The sequence below is a fragment of the Vitis riparia genome, chromosome 14 (assembly GCF_004353265.1).
Source record: "Vitis riparia cultivar Riparia Gloire de Montpellier isolate 1030 chromosome 14, EGFV_Vit.rip_1.0, whole genome shotgun sequence".
Taxonomy (NCBI): Eukaryota; Viridiplantae; Streptophyta; class Magnoliopsida; order Vitales; family Vitaceae; genus Vitis; species Vitis riparia.
Genome location: NC_048444.1, coordinates 24,310,818 through 24,329,448, shown reverse-complemented (window position 1 = coordinate 24,329,448; position 18,631 = coordinate 24,310,818). Strand labels below are relative to the sequence as shown.

General features: G+C 31.7%; 1 protein-coding gene across 1 annotated transcript; it reads right to left on the bottom strand.

Moving 5' to 3' along the window:
• Positions 1 to 1,508: 1,508 nt before the first annotated feature.
• LOC117930783 (bifunctional 3-dehydroquinate dehydratase/shikimate dehydrogenase, chloroplastic-like) lies at positions 1,509 to 10,219 on the bottom strand. Its single transcript, XM_034851511.1, has 11 exons — positions 10,115 to 10,219; positions 9,388 to 9,620; positions 7,206 to 7,311; positions 6,442 to 6,660; positions 5,539 to 5,885; positions 4,697 to 4,760; positions 4,462 to 4,570; positions 4,212 to 4,352; positions 3,404 to 3,556; positions 1,923 to 2,081; positions 1,509 to 1,810 (listed from the first exon to the last, which is right to left on the bottom strand). The coding sequence occupies exons 1-11, from the start codon at positions 10,133 to 10,135 to the stop codon at positions 1,767 to 1,769; spliced, it is 1,596 nt and encodes a 531-aa protein (XP_034707402.1). The 5' UTR covers positions 10,136 to 10,219; the 3' UTR covers positions 1,509 to 1,766.
• Positions 10,220 to 18,631: the final 8,412 nt, after the last annotated feature.

The window sequence follows — 18,631 nt, the reverse complement described above, 5'->3', positions numbered from 1 at the left end:
TCTTGTTTTTCAATTTGTGTTTGTGCATATGGAGCATACATTTATCCATCCAATTCCCAACAACAAAGTTTGGTCAACTCATCCCATGTACTTAGATATTGACGTATTTGATTTTTTATGGTGTATTCCTTTTTAAGACATACCGTTTAGAGTCATATGTATTATTATCTGGCTATGTTGGAACCTTTGATTGTACATTTGTTTGCACTTTTGACCAAACTAGTTATTTAGAATAGAGTTGAGATTTGAGCTATATGGTTGTTGCATTTGAAGAGGGCGACCACCAATCATTTTATTAAAGGATTTCTTGATGCTCAGAAGAGTACTAGTTCATATCAACATATAGAGGTATGACAATAATAAGAAGTCATGTATAGTTCAAGTCTTAACATGAAGGTGTAAGAGGGTTCATACCATTGGAGCATGACCTTTTTGCTAGGACACCTTTTGGCTTACCTTTGAGAGTCACTTGTACCCTATGGATATGAATTGTAACCATGGACTAGGTACCAACCCACATGTAGGTGTTGTTGGGAACTTTGAATTAGTTTGTTCCTTGACTTTGGATTTCATATGGTGCATGCATCAATCCTTAGGTATCTTTAGATCTAATGCAACGGAAAAAATTAACTTCAAAAACAAAAATAGATATTAAATCTAGAGATTAAAAACTCAGACATGTGACTTAGATGTTGCTAGATTAAATATCATCTAATGAAGATGTTGAAAGCTGTCATAATTGTCGTAGAATTCGTCTACCCAAGAGTCTTCCACCCGATCTCTCCCTTCATGGTTTCCGACACAAGAAAAATGTAGAATTCTCTTCTTCTCTTGAAGGTCACTAGGGTTTGATCTTTCTTTCTCTCTGGAAGATGATGATGAAAGTGGCAAAAGCTTGAACCATAAACCTTTAAGGGGGTTTATAAAGGGTTCCTTGTAGGCTCAATTGACTTGAACTCAAATTGGGCTTAAGTCACTTAATCTAACTCACTTGGGTCCTAATTAATTAGTTAGCCCTAATGAAATCTAATTAATTAATTAACCCAACCCATCAATCTAGAAAGACAATTCATAAAGTATAGCACAACCTTGAGTTTTTACCAAAGCACCCTTATGGATACTTATGAACTATAAACCCAAGTCCCTCAAATAAATCATGCCACCATGAAGTGGGGAATTTAGGACCCATAGGAAAATATTGGCTCCCCCGAAATTCAATTTTGAAATTGACTCAATAGTCCACTAAAGAAAGTCAACTACATTCCAATATCCTATGAAATTACAAGAAGCTAAAGCTCGGGTCCATGAATTACTATTCATTGCATGCAAACTTCTCATGAACTAGTGTCCATAATCTCACAGAATAATGCTACCAACCTATTAAGATTACTTCTTCAATTTGTAAGTTACAAATCCTCCTATTATGTGATCAATTGGCATACTCTACTATATGTCAGTCTTAAAGATCAATTGAGATTGAAGGGAGGAAAATAATTCCTCCATTAATATGTAAAATTAACTCACTAGCTTCATTAATCCCAAAAATTTGGGTAGACTAAATGAACCCTTTTCTTGTGTTTTGTTGTATCTATGCCATAATTGAGCGACCTAGCACATGCTCACAAGTTCTTTCATTATGAAAAGGAAATTTATTGATACAACAACATAACTCAGCAGCTAATCACAAAGAATCAGAAATTGAAATGAGTTAGCTGTAATGGATGACCATAGTGCCAGCTGCAATGAGAAACTAACCCAACAAGTTCTTATGTATTCCTCACCAAAACTTCCCTGATCAGTTCTTTTGGTGCTGCAAGAGAAGAATGGAACAATGATCATGAGAAAGAAAAGAATGTGAGATGAGTATAAGAAGTTCAATAAATTGTTAGATCTTAGATTAAGTGTCTTGTGGATCATCTTACCGGGCAAACCAGTGAATCTTTCAAACTGTACAAATGCTTGATTGATGAACATCTCTGTCCCATAAACAATAATGGCTCCGGACTCTTGTGCTTCTCTCAGCAGCCTGGTCAACTTTGGTGTGTAAATGGCATCAAAAACCAAAGAGTAGCGGCTCAAAGCTTTCTGTAAAAGGAAGAAAAAAAAAAACAATGAAAAAGATGTCAACTTCATTAAATGAAAATCAACAATCACTATGAAAATTTGGATAATTGACCACTTTGTGTTGATTTTTCAAGAAAATTTCTTTAGTTCAAAAACAGGAGCACATATGTGAATGCAGCAGATACAGATACAACCAGTCATCCACATGGGGCATGGCTGGACCTTTCTGAATTTGCTGATTGATAAAGGGAATAATTTTTACACATCCATTTCTAGATTATTCAGTAATTGATTTCTAGGTACCTGAGATGATATAGTTGTAATCCAAATGAAGAGTCAAATTATATAATTTCTCAGGGATTTCAAATTCTTAGGAATTTCTCAAGGGGTCCATATTTGTGAATGACAAGAACCAATATCTTGATGCTGGTATCCTATTGGAAGAATAATGGAAATATGGACTGAACCTAGCATAGTTCTTCTATACTGTTGAACATGAAGAACATGCAACTCATGTTTGTGAATTGCATGCATGCCCCTACTATCTATCTCAATCAAAAGTTTCATAACTTGAGCTTCAAGTGATGCCTGCACATGAAAATTGTGGCTTATGCAACCCTGGGAAGATCACAGATCCTTACAGCAAGAGCACCTCTATCTGATTGAAATTTTTAAAGAAAATGGGCCCATCACCATAACTAATGGTACATAGGATACCTGTTATAGGAGTAATGAAATGATTATGCCTCAAATTTTTCAATATTATTTGTAGTTATGGCTGTGATTTCCCATAATGGTACTGTCTAAGATGATGGATTTGCAGAGGAATAAACACAGACACAGACACAAAGGCATATACAGATACTCTCACACACACAACTTGTGTCATGTTTGATATATAACTTTACCAGCTGGTCCAAATCCCAGATAAAGGAGTGTCATGGAAGTTCAGCAACCAAAGTAAAACAAGCCATAACTTATGAACATGAATCCCAAAAATTTATGACTCTAGACAGAGTTCAAAGGCAGAAAATAAGGGACCAAAAAAATGCAATGTAAATTCAGGTAGTGGTCAATAGCTAGTGGTATTTGTTAGGTTCAATTTTATTTTTTTATTTTTATTTTTATTTTTATTTATATTTTTTTTGATAGATAATTTTTTCCCTTCTTTTAATTTGTTAAGTTCATTCTTAAGACATTTGTGTATGTATGTGTACGTATCAAACACAACTGGTGCAATTCAGTGTTCATGTCCAAACATGAGAGAGTGAAAAGGACCTCTTTAAACCCTGCATTCACTTGACATCACATGCAAGATGAGAAAAAGGAGAAGGCAAACCTTTCTTAGATAAGGGTGTGTTATCAATATTGGGTTTCATTCCAACAGATGTGGTATTTGCAAGAATCATCCCATCTTCTGGATGGAAATTTTCTAATTCCGCAAGAGTCATGGCCTCTCCCCCAACTTTACTTGCAAGTTCTTTAGCTTTCTCTGTCAGATGAAAATACAAGCCATCGTTTGAGTTAAAGCAGAAAGGACCAATGTTTATTTGAACAAGGATGACATTTATTATCAGAAATGATAACAAAAGATATGGTTTTACAAATAATGGAATACATCTGCAAGGAACAAATATAAAATAGAGTGTCCATTTTCTGTACTGAGCATGCCTTTTATCTTGAATGTTTCTTAGTTTATAAAAACAGATACCAAGCAACATGTATTTTCCCTTGCTTAATTTGAGTGAATTCTGCCATATCCTCAAAGATAAATGGCTCTTCTTTCTTTATCAAAGATTAGAAAAAAATTCTAATCCTATTGTATTTCCAAACTCTCCCTTTCACTTTCTTCTCCCTTGAGTCTATTTCAATCTTAAAAAGTGATACTACTTTCTTTGTTTCTTCTTTTTTTCTTGTTTGATTTTGTTCACAATTCTCAACAACCAAACCAGAAACAAAGCCAACCCATCCAACAAACAAACAATAAATATTTGTTTCCCCATGTTATGGCACTTACTTCATTTAGAGATAAGATTAGAAACTGGTAGCTGAAAATAATTCTATCATGTACAAGTATAGAGTCATTCAATAATATATTAATTTTCTAGTGAACTATAGTAAGATAAAACACACATAGAGATTCTTACCAAATGTGCGATTGGCCACTACTACTCTTGCTCCCTTTTCTTTTCCACCATAAGCAAGTGCCTTTCCAGCACCACCAGCACCAATGACAACAAACAGTTTTCCAGCTAAGGGTGAACCAACACTGGTTGTACCATTTGAAGCTGCAAAATTAAAAATAATAAAAATAAAATAAAATAAAATTAAGAAAACCTCAAATTAAGAAAAGAAGCCCAAATTGAAGTTCATAATTTATAAAAACACATTAAAAACCTCGTAGTCCCTCCTCAATAGCTGCAATGGCTCCAAGATAGTCGACATTATACCCCATTAGCTTCCCATCGGCCGGTCTTCTAATCATGCAGCTAATAGCTCCTATTGCCTGTGGGGAAATTGGTCAATCAAGAAATTAATTTTAATTACCTATATCAACTAAATACGGCTAAGGATGAATATTACAACAGTTATACATCAATGAACATTGCCAAGTAAAGAGATAACTAAATACCTGGGCAATGGGATCGATCTCATCACAGCATCTAAGTCCATCCTCCTTGTGAGGAATTGTATAGCTGTTTTTCAAATTAATTTGCATTATTACATTTCTGAAGAGAATAATACTCCTGGGAATTCCCAGTCACTAAAATTGTATTATTCTATCGAGTCTAATTTCACAAGCAGATGTATCCTCTGACAACATATATTGCACACTGAAGCACCTGCCTATTTCCTGGTTTAAAAACTTGACAATGTTCTTAGAAATTAATTGGGTATTCAGATAAACCGAGAACCAAAAAACTATTCTAGAACCAAAAAACCGGAGACTTAGATGATTGATTGAAGTTCAGCAATAATTTGCAAGATTTCAACTTCCCAAATACTAACCAATTGTTGGTGTGGTTGACACTTGTCAACATGACACTGAAGTTCAACACCTGGTTGGATGTTAACAAAATAATCCACTATCATCTACTAAAAATGTCTTTACTTTCATAACTATCTCACTCTCTATGGTTTGCACATGCACATGACATCAAACATTCTCTCTCTTGTGCTGTTATGTGGAATCAAATTTGAAACATTCCCCATGCCACTTGAGCAGGACTCAAGGGCCTAGGTAGGTGTATATAGATAAAGCAATTCCATTCTGAATCGGACAAAATTTACAATGGAAAAGAAGACTATAACCTTGCACATGAAAACAGCATAGAAGAATGGAAAAAAATGCTAGTAACTTGAACACAATCAATACCATGGAGTGAATTGAGAACTAATATTTGAGCCAAAGCACAGTATCTTTGAAATATAGTTTGTGACAATTTTGAAACTCATCAAAGAAAAAAGTCATACCTGTATCCAACAAAATCAGGGGATGAATAGGTGGTGAGAAAATTTTTAACACTGTCGACCAACAGAGGCAAATAAATTCCATTAAAGCCAACTGACTTAAATGCCGAGTTGTATAGATGAGGGCTCTTGCTGTGACCAATAGGCTTTCCAATGACACCATGCACCTTCGTATCAGGTCCTATCTGTCTGAAATTGTATAAATCCAACAAATCTTTTACAGTTGGTTGCCCAGGAGCTGACACCACTCCTGCCTCAAGTGAACCAAAAGTGAGATAGCTACCAAATTTGGCACTAAGTATCCTTGAAATTAAACCCCTCTCTGCCATAGCAATTCCTATAGTTGGGACCTACAATTTTCAGTTAAATGTCACAAAACTTTGTACAAACAAGAGAGAAAATAGCTTCAAGATGAAAGAGAGATGAAGAAAATATCAAGAGAACTTACAATAAACTTGAGAGAAAAAAAAACAAGAAGGGCATCGCATTTTTGTATTAGCATTCAAACCTAATTTGTTACCAAAGAAAATGTTTCTTTTGCTTTTAAACTGAATGTTTCATCATTAACAAACTTTCAATTGTAACTGGTATGAGTTCTATTTCTTCCACAGCAAACTAAAAATTTGCAGTCCCATATGAGCAAAATTTTCATGTTAGTAATACTGTAAATCTATAAAAAAAGAAAACTTTTTTTGCAGAAAACTTGGCATAAAACAGTGGAAATCAACTGTCATCTTTCCTGCAGTTCCTAAAGTATGACTTGTTTGCTTGTTGCACATAAGATAGCATCAAATGTGGTTGCATGAATTTTCCTCTAAGTAGCATCAGTTTCAAATGTTTATTCATGTTGCACAAGAGAGAAACCTAAAGTTCATAAGGCATTACCATTGTACATAAATTACTTACTTGGGAATGTGCGAGCACTTGAAAAATCCGTGCACAGTCTGTAATGTCTAAAGCAGTTGTTGCAATCTTTACTATGTCAGCTCCAGTAGCTTGTATTCTTGCCACAAGATTGCCAAGCTCCTCAGCAGAAGGAGTATTTTGGTAGTTGTGAGAAGAAACAATGATTTTGACATTTCCAGATGTTTTCCCCCGAATGGAATTGATGAACTCAGGAGCTACCTTCAAGAAGCAAAGTCATAAGTTTTAGTATCTTATATTTTGGAACTTCTGTAGCATATTCAGAATGAGGAGAACACACATAATGACCCCAAGATCTTCACTATGTGCAGTAAAGAGTATGGGTAGATCATCTTCTGTTTAACAGCGTGTTTTATCTCTTAGAGTAATATCTTGATCACATCTTAACTTAAAGAATTTCAGTATATCTGAAAGAATCCTTAGTTAGGATAGAATTGAGAAAATGGGTTTCCACAGGTAATGCACTCTTTAATTACTGCCACAAAATGGTGACATAATAAATAGAGCTACTCGCTGAAGGGTGTATTCCAATGGTCTTCTGCAATTAAGTGTGAATGCAGAACATGAGGTCGGATAGAAAATCATGAATTCTTATTCATTTGAACAAGTATTGAGCTTCACAATAATAAAATTCCATGCACCATACATCAATAGACTGTTGTCTAACTAAAAGACTTATTGGCACATAAAAATCAAAACTTCTAAAAATAATTGGACCATTTGAAGGATGTTTATGAGAAAGAAACCTGAAGCTCAACATCAATATAATCAGCTCCCAATTCAATGGCTAGGCGCAGCCCATCCAGTCTCTTTCCTTCATCACCGTCATACTGACCACCTTCCCATGTTGGTCTGAAATGTACATGATCCATAAGAAAGATAGAAACAAAATGAGAAATGGTAAAAAAGATTGCAATTGAATAAGAAATCAAGCACAAAAAACATACTTATCATATGATATCTCAGTTGGCATACAACATGAGAAGAAACCTGAATATCTCTGATGATAGAACAGTGAGAAAATCTTCTATTCAACTACTTCCAAAATTATTTGTGAAAGCCTTAGTGGATTTAGAATTACAATTAACAACTAAGTTTGTATAAAAATAATGGAAGTTGAGATATTTTAATATATTAACAGGAAATCTAAAGACAAATTAGTTACATATTGCAGGAGATTAATCATGCATTAGTGAGATGATACCGGTATATGCCGCTTGCACGTGACGAAGCAAAGGGATGCTAATTTAAAGGAAACCAGTTTTTAAAGAGAATAACTATCAAAGAATTAATTTGAAACTTTGCTTTAAATGCCCATGAGAACCAACGTGATTGACTAATTAAATAATTTTTCCTGTACATTCCAGGGATAAAATTAAAACCATCTGAAAACCTGCTCTTATAACATGTCATGACGAACATCACATGAAATGCATGTGCTCTAAACTAATGTGTTTATGACTAAATTCAGGTTCCTTGAGCCCATTCCATGTCCTTCATTTTACAACTCCTACAAAACAGAGCCTCAGGGGTGCTTGATTAAAATCCATAAAGCAGTATGATATCCATATCCTTGTTCAACTTCCAGTTCTCAACCTCAAAGGAAGGTTACATTGATATCAATTTAGTGTTTTTTGTGGCCCTAACAATGAGTTACTTTTAATATAGGGGAAAAGATTTGAAAATCTAATCACAAGACACATCAACTCTCTTTGTCCATTTGATACTAATACTCAAGACAACCAAATATTTATGATCCAACTTTATCAAGACACGTTTCTCTTAGATTCTTGACAATCATGTCATTTCACAATGTTCACATCTATTTTGGTTACCTCCTGATATTTTAATACCTACAATATGAATCAAATTGGTCCTGCTTACTAGTGCATTAACAGGTCATTACAGCACATGATCGAACCATTTTAAATGTTTCCCTTATCTTGTCCTCAATCACTGACAACTCCTTGTAATTGTCATATCTTATTCTATCTTTCTTGTATTACCAATCATTCACCTTTAACATCCTCATTTTAGCTGCACTCATCTTTTGGGCCTTTTTTTTCTTCCAACTGTCCAATACTCTATACCATAAAGTACAACTGGTCTAGTAGTTGTCTTATCATATATTCAGTTCAATTTTGTGCAGAGTCTACAATCACACAGTACTCTAGATATAATATAAAGTCAGCAGAAATCGTTACTATAGGGATCTCCTTGCCTTCATTCTTCACTGTACTCCCATTTCTAATTTAGTTACAAGAATGTCATTCAATGTAATTATATTTTAGTCATCCTTAACTTAGAGCTTCTGAATTCTGAAGTGCCCCCCCCCCCCCCCCCCCCCCCCCCCTTTGTGGTTCTGACATGGAATCAACCCTTTCCCTACTCTCATTTAATTAAAACTACATTTTCAGTAAATGACATTCACGATCGAAAATTTCCTTCAATGATGTAAATATTGTAATTGGATATTTGTTCCCACAATTGTTCTTAAGCCAGTTACTTCTTCATACTACATGTTCTTGACCACATCAACACATCTTACTAATAATATTTTCTTTTCTAAAACCCGCCAAGTTATCTAAGCCATTTGGAAAATGTATTAACTTTAATCAGTGCAAGGAATGTCATTTCTTATTGAAGAAGCTTACTGTATTGACTTAATAGAACTTTTGAATACTGCATGTTTATGCAATTGCTTAGGTGTTAATATTAGCCTCACATTCCAAACATCACTCATCTCAATGTTCAAGAATTCTAACTCCTCAAATCAAAACCTCAGCAAGCCAACATGATATAAGTTGAAGATATCCCAAGTATAAAGCATCACAAATTGAAACTAAAAAGATGCAAACAAATATCAAATATAATTAATAATATGCTAATAATATTCTAAAAGTGACATTTAATGAATCAAATCATTACCTGTAAGTGACAAGAGTGGGCAAAGGAGATTGTTTGACTAAGAATTGGAGATCTTGTCTAGGACTGAAGTTCTTCAAATAATCTAACCGAATCTCCACAAGGTCACCACCAACTTCTTTTGCCTTTCTTATCTGACCCAACATTTGATCCACGGAATCCGCCATTATTGGAACACATATTAGCGTCGAATTTCTCCGGGCTCCTTCTGGGATTTGTATATCCGAAGTAGCCAACTATAAAATTCAACAAAAATTGGAAGCAAATAATGTTAAATCTAGCAAACTTCAGAAATAAGGTGGAAGCAAATTAAAAGACAAAAGATAGTACAACTCTGTTTTTATGATGACAAATGTAGAAGAAAAAGAAAAGGCAGACTTTCACCCACCAAACTTCAGAGAAATAAACCTACTAGAAAAAACTTCAGAACATAAATATTAATCCTTGATTGGTTGCCGAGGAAATGAAGGAAACCCAAAAGAAATAACAGTTCTGGATTAAAAAAAAAATTAAAGAAAAAAAAAACACCATTCTTTCTCTTATTTTTCCTCAGTTTTCCCGGCAACCCAGATTCACAATACCAAAGCCCACCACAATGAAAACACAAAAAATAAAAAATAAAAAATAAAAAAATTGAAATATTACAATTCCGTTCAATTTTCTTTTCATTTCTATGATTTCTCGGGAAACAAACAGGTGGGTGGGAGAAAATGGAAAGTAGGAAGAGTACCGGAACGCTGCTGAGAGTCATTGTAGAGAGAAAGTGGTGATGGGTCTGGGAGCGAAAGAGAGAGTTTGTGATTGCTGGAGGGGTTAGGCGTATATATATTGACCGAGACAGAGAAGGAATTGCGTTTTGAGACTCTGTAGCTCATGAGTATGTTCTCTCTTTACGCTCTGCATTCCGATGACCGTTAGCTGGCTTCCAAAATTCAAGAATTTTTTTCCTTACAATTTAAAGCCATGCATTTAAAAAATAAAATTTGATTTGTAAACTAAAACTAAAATAAATAAATTGATTTAGAAATGATTTTTGATAATTTGATGAGGAACAAAAGGTGAAATAGAGTTAGCCATGTTTGTTTTTTAGCCTAAACTTTACATTTAATTATTTTTTTAAATATTATTTAATATTATTCTACCCAAATCTAAAAACAATAAATTTTAAATTTTAAATAAAATTTGAAACCCAAAAAATAATTTTATATCCATTTTTACTCAAAATTTCAGCTTAATAAGTAAAAAAACTGAAAATAATTAAAAAATTATCATTTAAAAACATTCTATTTTTGTTTTTAATAACAAAAAACAAAAAATAATTTATTATTATTAAATACATTTTTTTTGTTTTTTTTTGTTTTAGAGAACATAAAATTGTTCTCGGAGAAAGTTTATCAAACGAGGTCTATTTTTTTTTTTTTTTTTATATAATTTTTAAAGATAGGGATTGAATCCTTAATTAAATTGGTTCAAAATTTATTTAGAAAATTTCAAATCAATGATGGAATGTTTTCCACTTGATTTCAACACTTTCATAAACTTTAAATTCAATTAGTGGGTGTTTCAAATACAAAAATGATATGGTTTGATTTAAATTTGATGATATTAAATTTAATTAAATGTTGAGTGGTAGGTGTGTTTAAGTGATAAAATGGAACTCTACCTTTTGATGCTTAGTGGCCCAAATGAGGTGGCTTTGACTGAACCCACCCACCTACCATGACAATATATATATATTTTAATAATGATTTTTTTTCTTTTTTTCTTTTTTTTATAAATTTTTCATTTTTTATTTTTAAAAATTAAAATATATTGATAACTTTAAATTAAGATATAATAAATTTTAAAATCTTATTTTACTAAGCTATTGATTTTTAAAAAATTAAGACTACATTGAATTTCAAATATATATATTTAAAAATATAGGATAAATTCATGAAACCAACGCTAACATAAAGCAAAACAATGTGGAGGACATACACATGAGGAGCAGGAGAGCAAGTTCATGCATCAGCAGCAGGCCGTTGTGATGGAGACAGGGGTTAGTTAGATGGGCGCACCATTGACTAGCCTTACCCACTAAATTTTGAAGAGCTTTTTAATCGGTAATTCCTCGCCCCGAGTTAGGTGTCAACAAACTCACGTGACACTCTTATCTCCCTCGCTTTTGCCTCGCCGACTCATCATGTGCAGGTTGCCACGAGTTAGGTGTTTCTTTTACTAAATTGCCCTCCTCTGTTTTCATAATATATATAGTTATGGTTGAACGAACCATCAAGAATGTCAGTTGCTCTCTCTTCTCCTCCTCCTCCTCCTTTCCGTCAAACAAATCATACGTATATTTCCAAAGTTTGGAGTTCCTCCGATTGTTATTTGGTCCTGAAATATGAGCAACACCATATCTTTGAAGACTTGCAAAAAAAAAATATTACAAATGAGCATGTTGAACGTTCCATCTCTAACAATATATGCATATAGACTTAGCGTAATGAAGAAAAAAAATATACCTCTCACTTGACATTTAGTCAAACTTGATTTTAATTTAGCATTTAGTTAACTTATATCATCTAGTCTTATTTTTATTAGATGGAGAGGTAACTTGAAGAATTTGTTAATATCTGGATTGGTATTATATTTCAAAGGAGGATTTTCGCTTCATTGTCTCTTTTGTCGCTTTTTGAGTACTTATCTTTATGTAAAGAAATCTTAGTGAGGACGCATGGTGATATGATAGCTTTAGGTTAGTAATTTTATTTTGTTTCTTAATTGGTTCATGCATCATACTTTCATAGGTCGAGTTGGTTCCGTTTTAACTTAAAGTTACTTAGAGGTTGTTATTTTTTGAAGTATGTATCTACTTGGAGTTGTTAAGATTTAAGGAATGACTAATATAAGTTACCATGTGTTCCTTTCGAAGAAAAATGTGAAAAATGAAGTCCAGAGCACAAAAATTGAGAAACATCCCAACATCCAAAAGAAACATTTAAACATCTTGAAGGAGCTTTTAAACATCCCAAAAGAGCGTTCAAACATTCAAAGGAGCATTCAAATGTCTTATAGGATGTTCAAACATTGCCTCAGGAAACGTTCAAACAATCTCTCCAACATTTGAGCATCTCCTTCAAGTATGCAAACATTAGATCCCTTCATTTGAAACTTTAAACCATTCTTTATATTTTGGAGGGTATTTTCATAAAATTGAAGTTATGATTGTTTACCAAATCAATGCTTGAGGTTTTTGGTATAAATAGATAAATTTATTATATTGAATATAATAAACAAAAGATTAGTCATCCCTATACCCTAAAAAAAAACTCCATTTCTCATTCAAAACCAATCTTGAAAGAACCTTATAAGAATATAAAAGTCAAGGATTTGAGTCACTAAAGTTTCAATAAAGTCTTTTAGGTGATCCATTAAGGAGTATGGGGTAGTACTTTCTCAAGCGAATTCCACATCAAAGGAGTGTTGCTTTGAGGATATGAAAAAAGAGTGTAGACCCTAAAGATATAAAACTTTAGGGAGTAGGTGCATTCAATCATGTAAAACTATGCACATTTTTTTTTTTCATATTTAATGAATTAGTTATGGTCGATAGACCATTTATGGTCTTTTACACTTGGAGATTTTCTACTAACTTTTTCATGTTACATTATTCGATTAATTATTCTTATGATTGATATTATTCAATAACTATTCATTATTTATATATCTATTAAAATCCTTGACAAAAATTATAACTTCAAAGATATCTCACTTAGACAACTTACTCATCTCGCTCTAAATGGTTTCATATATCAACACAATAACTTTCAACACGTGACAATCAATTAAGCTTTTAAGGATTTATCTCATTAAAGTTTTGCATAAGAGGGCTTTGTGTCAATGATATGTTCATTAGAGGCTTTGTGCCGAATATCGAGTTGTGTCAAGGAAGGCAAACCACATAAGGTTGTGTGAATAAAGCTTGCCACATAGTTTTATGTCAATTAGAAACAATACAATTGAAACTTTTTAAGTATGGAAATTAATAACATCTGAACACCCCAAAAGGAAAATGTCCAAAATGAGTAGCCTTAGAATATTAGAATAAAATCTTTACAAAAATGAATAGCCTTGAATGGAGTTTTTGTAATAAGATCTTCCAATTGAAGACAACTTGTAATGCTCTTCCAATAGGTAACACTAAAGTAGAGTAAGACGCCACTTACAACTATGCGAAGTAGGGCCTATCACTCAACACTATCCAAAGTAAGGCTTACCACATTAGGTTGTCCTGAGTAAGCTCAACCATAATTAACTTCATATAAATTATCTCGTAAGAAAGCTCAACCTTAGTAAATAAATCTTTGCAATAATGAATTTTTTTATTGCAGAAAATTATAACAATCTATTTAAATGAAGATGATCATAGAAAATATGAGATATTTGATAGGAACCATTTCAACAATGTGGAATGTAAGAAACATTCAAATGTTATAACTCCAAGCAACAGAAAAAGAAAGATTACGTACCCATAAGAACTAAAAATTGAATAAATAATTAGCCATAATTTTCATTCTTAAAGGTTAATAAAAACGAGATTCTTATAGATTTTTATGCAAAGAATTTTTTGACTAAAAAAGAAAGACTTAAACCTAATATTTTTAGAAATGGTGTTGAAAAGTGTCTCAAATTATTTTCCAAGTCTATTTGTAAATTTTTTGTGTGTTTTTTCTATTATGGTATGTTCTTGTTAGAGAATTTTCTATTATTATAAAGAAATGTCTTACTGTATTTTTTAATATAGAAATAAATATCTTTAATAATTATGCATTTAGTTTTCTACATGAAATGTAAAGAATTTGATCATTTGGCAATGGAAGCATTAAGTTTTGTTACTTCTTTTTGTAAGAATGACTAATATCCTAAAATTAAGGAAAATAAATATTTTTTTCTAAATTAAGAGAATAAAATATTATTGATATTTGATTGCTTTTGATTCATGAAAATATTGATTGGAGTGGATTCTTGTTGGTATGCACTTTATTGTGTGTTGTCCTTAATTATTTCCATTTTGTTATTCTAATGGTCTATGTTCTCCTTGATTATTTCCATTCTATCATTTTGTGTATCTAATTATTTCCCATAATATGTCCTCGCAAGTTAGAGAGTATGAATGAAAATGGACATTTGACTTGTCTTAAAACTTGGTGAATACATCATTTGAGAAAAACTTATCATATCAGGTAATGCTCAATAGGGGTGAAACTTCTTTCCCTCAAATTGAAATTTTGGTCTCTTCAACCATTTCAACCATAATTATATTATTAAAATAAAAACTTGTGCATGCTCGAGGAACATTTTTTCCTCCTTTTGGATGGTGAGTGATTACTCATATCATTGAAGAGGCAACACGAATATGCTAAAAGAAGGATAAAATGGTTTAGTGAGCTTAGCAAGTGGGAAAAAAAAAAAATCCATACCTTGGTGATAAGTTCATGAGTGAATTCAAAAACCTTGTCCTGGTTTGAAATTTTAATTGTGGCAAGATTGTCATTTTTATTTTCAAACTCTCTTAAATATTTTTCAAGAGATCATGACTTTTTATTTTTTTAGAGTCAACATATTTTTCTTTTTCTTTTTTTTTTCTCAACTGTAGGGAGGTGCAATTTCTCTTTAAGAGAAGTTTAAAACTCATATATCCTATTAATACCAAAGATCATGCTAAAAATTTCTTCTTTTATGGTTTTAACAACTCATGAAGTGGCAAGTTCATCATTGTTGATCCTTGGTTGGTATTGCACGATGGAACTTTTACTTCCCTTATCATCCTTAATTCCTTTAACATGTTTTTCTCTAGTTAAGAGATGATAGAGAAAATCGATGTCATGTGTTAGCCCAAGGGTTTTCTTAAGTATGTTTTGATGATAATAAAATAAAGTTAAATGTACTAACATGTTTAAATCAAGTCAAGTTTAGGTTTTATTACCAAAATCAAAAGAAAGCTTAAGTAAACTTAAAATAGATTCAAATGTTATGAAGAGATGAATCCTTGAAGATTTAAGATGTTTAGGAATCAATCTAAGATGGATCTCAAGGAAGCACTTTAAGATATAACTTTTTTTTTTCTTGCATTTTCTAATGTCATTCATTCATACCTTGTTAGCTTAAAAGTTACCTTAAGTTCTTAAAAATTAGATAAATATGCATTTTACTTCAAAACTTTAGGCTTAATTCTTTCAAAAATTCTCTATTGAGGTTTTAAAATGAAATGTTCAAGTTATTGGAAGAATAAAACTGAAATCAAAAGCATTTTGGGTTGATTTTTGCCCAACTGGTAAAGGATAACTTGAACTAATCAAACCAATTAAGTTTTCCCAATTGAGGACCAGTTAAGATTACACAAAAATTCTCTCTTCTAGTTGTTGATGTCTAGCCGATCAAGGTCTGGTCGAGCCTTAAAAACACCAATGATCACTTGTAGAGCATTAAATGCCCTAATGGCTACCCAATCGATCGAACCAGAGCTTAACCTATTGAGGGCTTTTTGCTAAGTTTTGGGTGTTTGAGAGGTTTTTCTAAAATTGGAAAGATCCCATGCATTTATTGATAAGAAAATACCAGCATTAACTCATTTTTCATCTACTTTCTCTTATTAAGAACTCTCTATTTAAGTGCATTAAATCCTTCACTTGCAAATCTTTTTGTGCACCCATTTAATATTATCCTAATTACACTTCTTTGTATTGAGTTGTACTAGGATTGAGCAAATTAAAATCTCATTTCTTTGTCCAAAATTGAGTGTTTTGAGACTTCAAGTTAGTGAAGAACTTGAAAGAAGTGTAATGTCCATTGGGGCCGCCAATCCAAGTGTATAAGATTGAAGCCTTGATTAGTAGAACCCTTAGAAAGGAGGACATTATTTGTATCAATGATCTAGCCAATCATGAATAATTGCATCTCTCTTCCATCTATTCTTTATTACTTGCTTTAATAGTTGCTTGTTTATTACTTTATTTACTCAATTTTGAAAAGATTTTAATCGCTCAATTCACCCTCTTTCTTGGGTGTTTTTGTTAATTAATTAGTCTTGTTTCACACTATGAATAAGGAGATTATTTGGTTTTTTCATGATAGAAAAGGTTGAGATCAAGATAAAATACTAATAGAAGACTTAAATATTAAGATTGGTTGTTTTTTATTTTTATTTTTTATTTTTGAAGAGAAAGACATGGTTTGTTAAGGTAGGTTGAACATTTTATGACATTAGATCATCATCATTTGGCTTGATTGTAAACAAGCCTTTTATAAAAAAAATCTAAGTTTGAGCATACTACCTTGATACTGATAATGAAAATTTTGATAATTTAGTAATAGAAGCATTAAGTTATATTACTTATTTTCAAAAGTTTATGCAAAAATGTATAATGAGTTATATAAAGAAAATAATAACAAATATCCTAACATTAAGGAAAATAAATATTATTTTTTAACTTATGGAAATATTGATTTGGTGTGAATTTTTGGCATTATGCGCTTCATTCTTTGTTCTTGAATATTTCCATTTTCTCATTCTATCAATTTGTCTTCTTCTTAATTATTTATGTTATGTCATTTTGTGTATATCATTATTTCCCTTAATAAAATGTACTTATATAATTAGGAAAAATATAAAAATAAATTTTTAATGAAAGAGAGTCATTTTTTGGTGTAATTAGATCTTTGAAATTTGAAAGTTCTAAAATTGTAATCTACTTGAAAAATAATGGGAGTCTTTTGTTGTGTTCACTTGTGGATGTACCTTTAGGTTGAACATAATCATTATATGCATACTAGTCATTTGAGCATTTAATGAAGTGCAGAGAGTTGTTAGAGGCCAAAAGGCAAAAACAATTTTAACAACACATAATTCTTGTAAAAAGGGGAAAAAAAAAACCAATTTTTATATTAGGAACTCCATTTAATCCTATAAATATTACTCACAAACAAACTTTTAGTTACATGTGCTATTTTACTCTTCTTTTTTTTGTCAAATTTTCTTTTAGATACCTTACCCATTGATTTAAGCTTTTTCCCCAATAATGTTCAATAGTATAAATAACTCTACTAATAAATTTGTTTATCCCTTAACTAAAATAATTAAAAATGGGTGCATTAAATTCAGTGCATTTGTAGTTGTGTTTGAGAGTGATATATGATCAGGCATTGGTAAACACTGTTGGTCTAAAATAGATGACTAATTAATACCTTGATGCAACATTACCATGGAGTATGGACCCACAAATGTGCATATACACCTAAATGGATATAAGGTTGAAGGCATCCAATGGCAACATCAAATTAATATTATATGTGAAGCTATAGCTGTCTTTGTGGTAGTAGCTGCTAAACCTGATTTTTTAAACTAAAAGCATCCAACTTGATGTGCACATTGGGAATTAACCAATCTAACATTCTTGATTAGAAATAGAGGTGTGACTGCCAAACATTCAAAACAAACCTAACATTTACAGTGAGGAAGGTAAGGAGAGTGGAGTGGGTGGTGGACTAAACCTGGTAGTAGAGGTTTTTCCAAATTTGTTAATTAAAGCCATGGCCATAAAAAATATTGTTTGAATCACATGGTATCCCAATAATTTATACTTTAGAGTGAATAGTATCATAGGTTATCCCAATAATTTAAACTTTAGAGTGAATAGTAGTTTTACTTGATGTTCGAGTTTTATTGTTCTATTGGCATTGTTAGGGTCTGTTTGGTACTTGTTTTTAAAAACAACTCTATAAAATAATTTTTGAAAGTGATTCGTTAATGTTTTATAGAACAAAAGTTTATTTGGAAACCTAAAATGTTTTTAACCCGTTTTTAATACTTTTTAAATATGTTTTAAAAAATAATTTTTATGCCTAATGTTTTATGTTTAATCATTGAACATGTTTGTGTAATTATTTTTTAAAACAACTCTTAGAAAACAAGTTAAAACAACAATTAAAAGATGTTATCTAAAAACCTTTTTTTTTTTTCTCAAGAATAGAAAATAGAAAACAATTTTTAGTTACTAAATATATTTTTCTAATTTTTTTATTCTAAAGAACAAAAAACTGCTCTTAAAAATAGTTGTCAAACATGCCCTTAACATTTCAAGTGTAGCAAAAACTTTAATGCTAACATATATATTAGTTCAAGAATATAAGGAAAAAATAATTTATACACAAACATATATAAGATATTAACATGGTTTAATCAATCATGTTTATATTCATGAAT

Bases quoted from the DNA above. Each gene is read 5' to 3' on its own strand.
- LOC117930783 (XM_034851511.1), bottom strand. From the start codon at position 10,135: ATGACTCTCAGCAGCGTTCCG. The intron at 5,886-6,441 runs GTAAGTAATTTA...TGAAAATTGTAG, and splicing joins AAGTGCTCGCACATTCCCAA to GTCCCAACTATAGGAATTGC. The intron at 1,811-1,922 runs GTAAGATGATCC...CTTCTCTTGCAG, and splicing joins AAGATTCACTGGTTTGCCCG to CACCAAAAGAACTGATCAGG.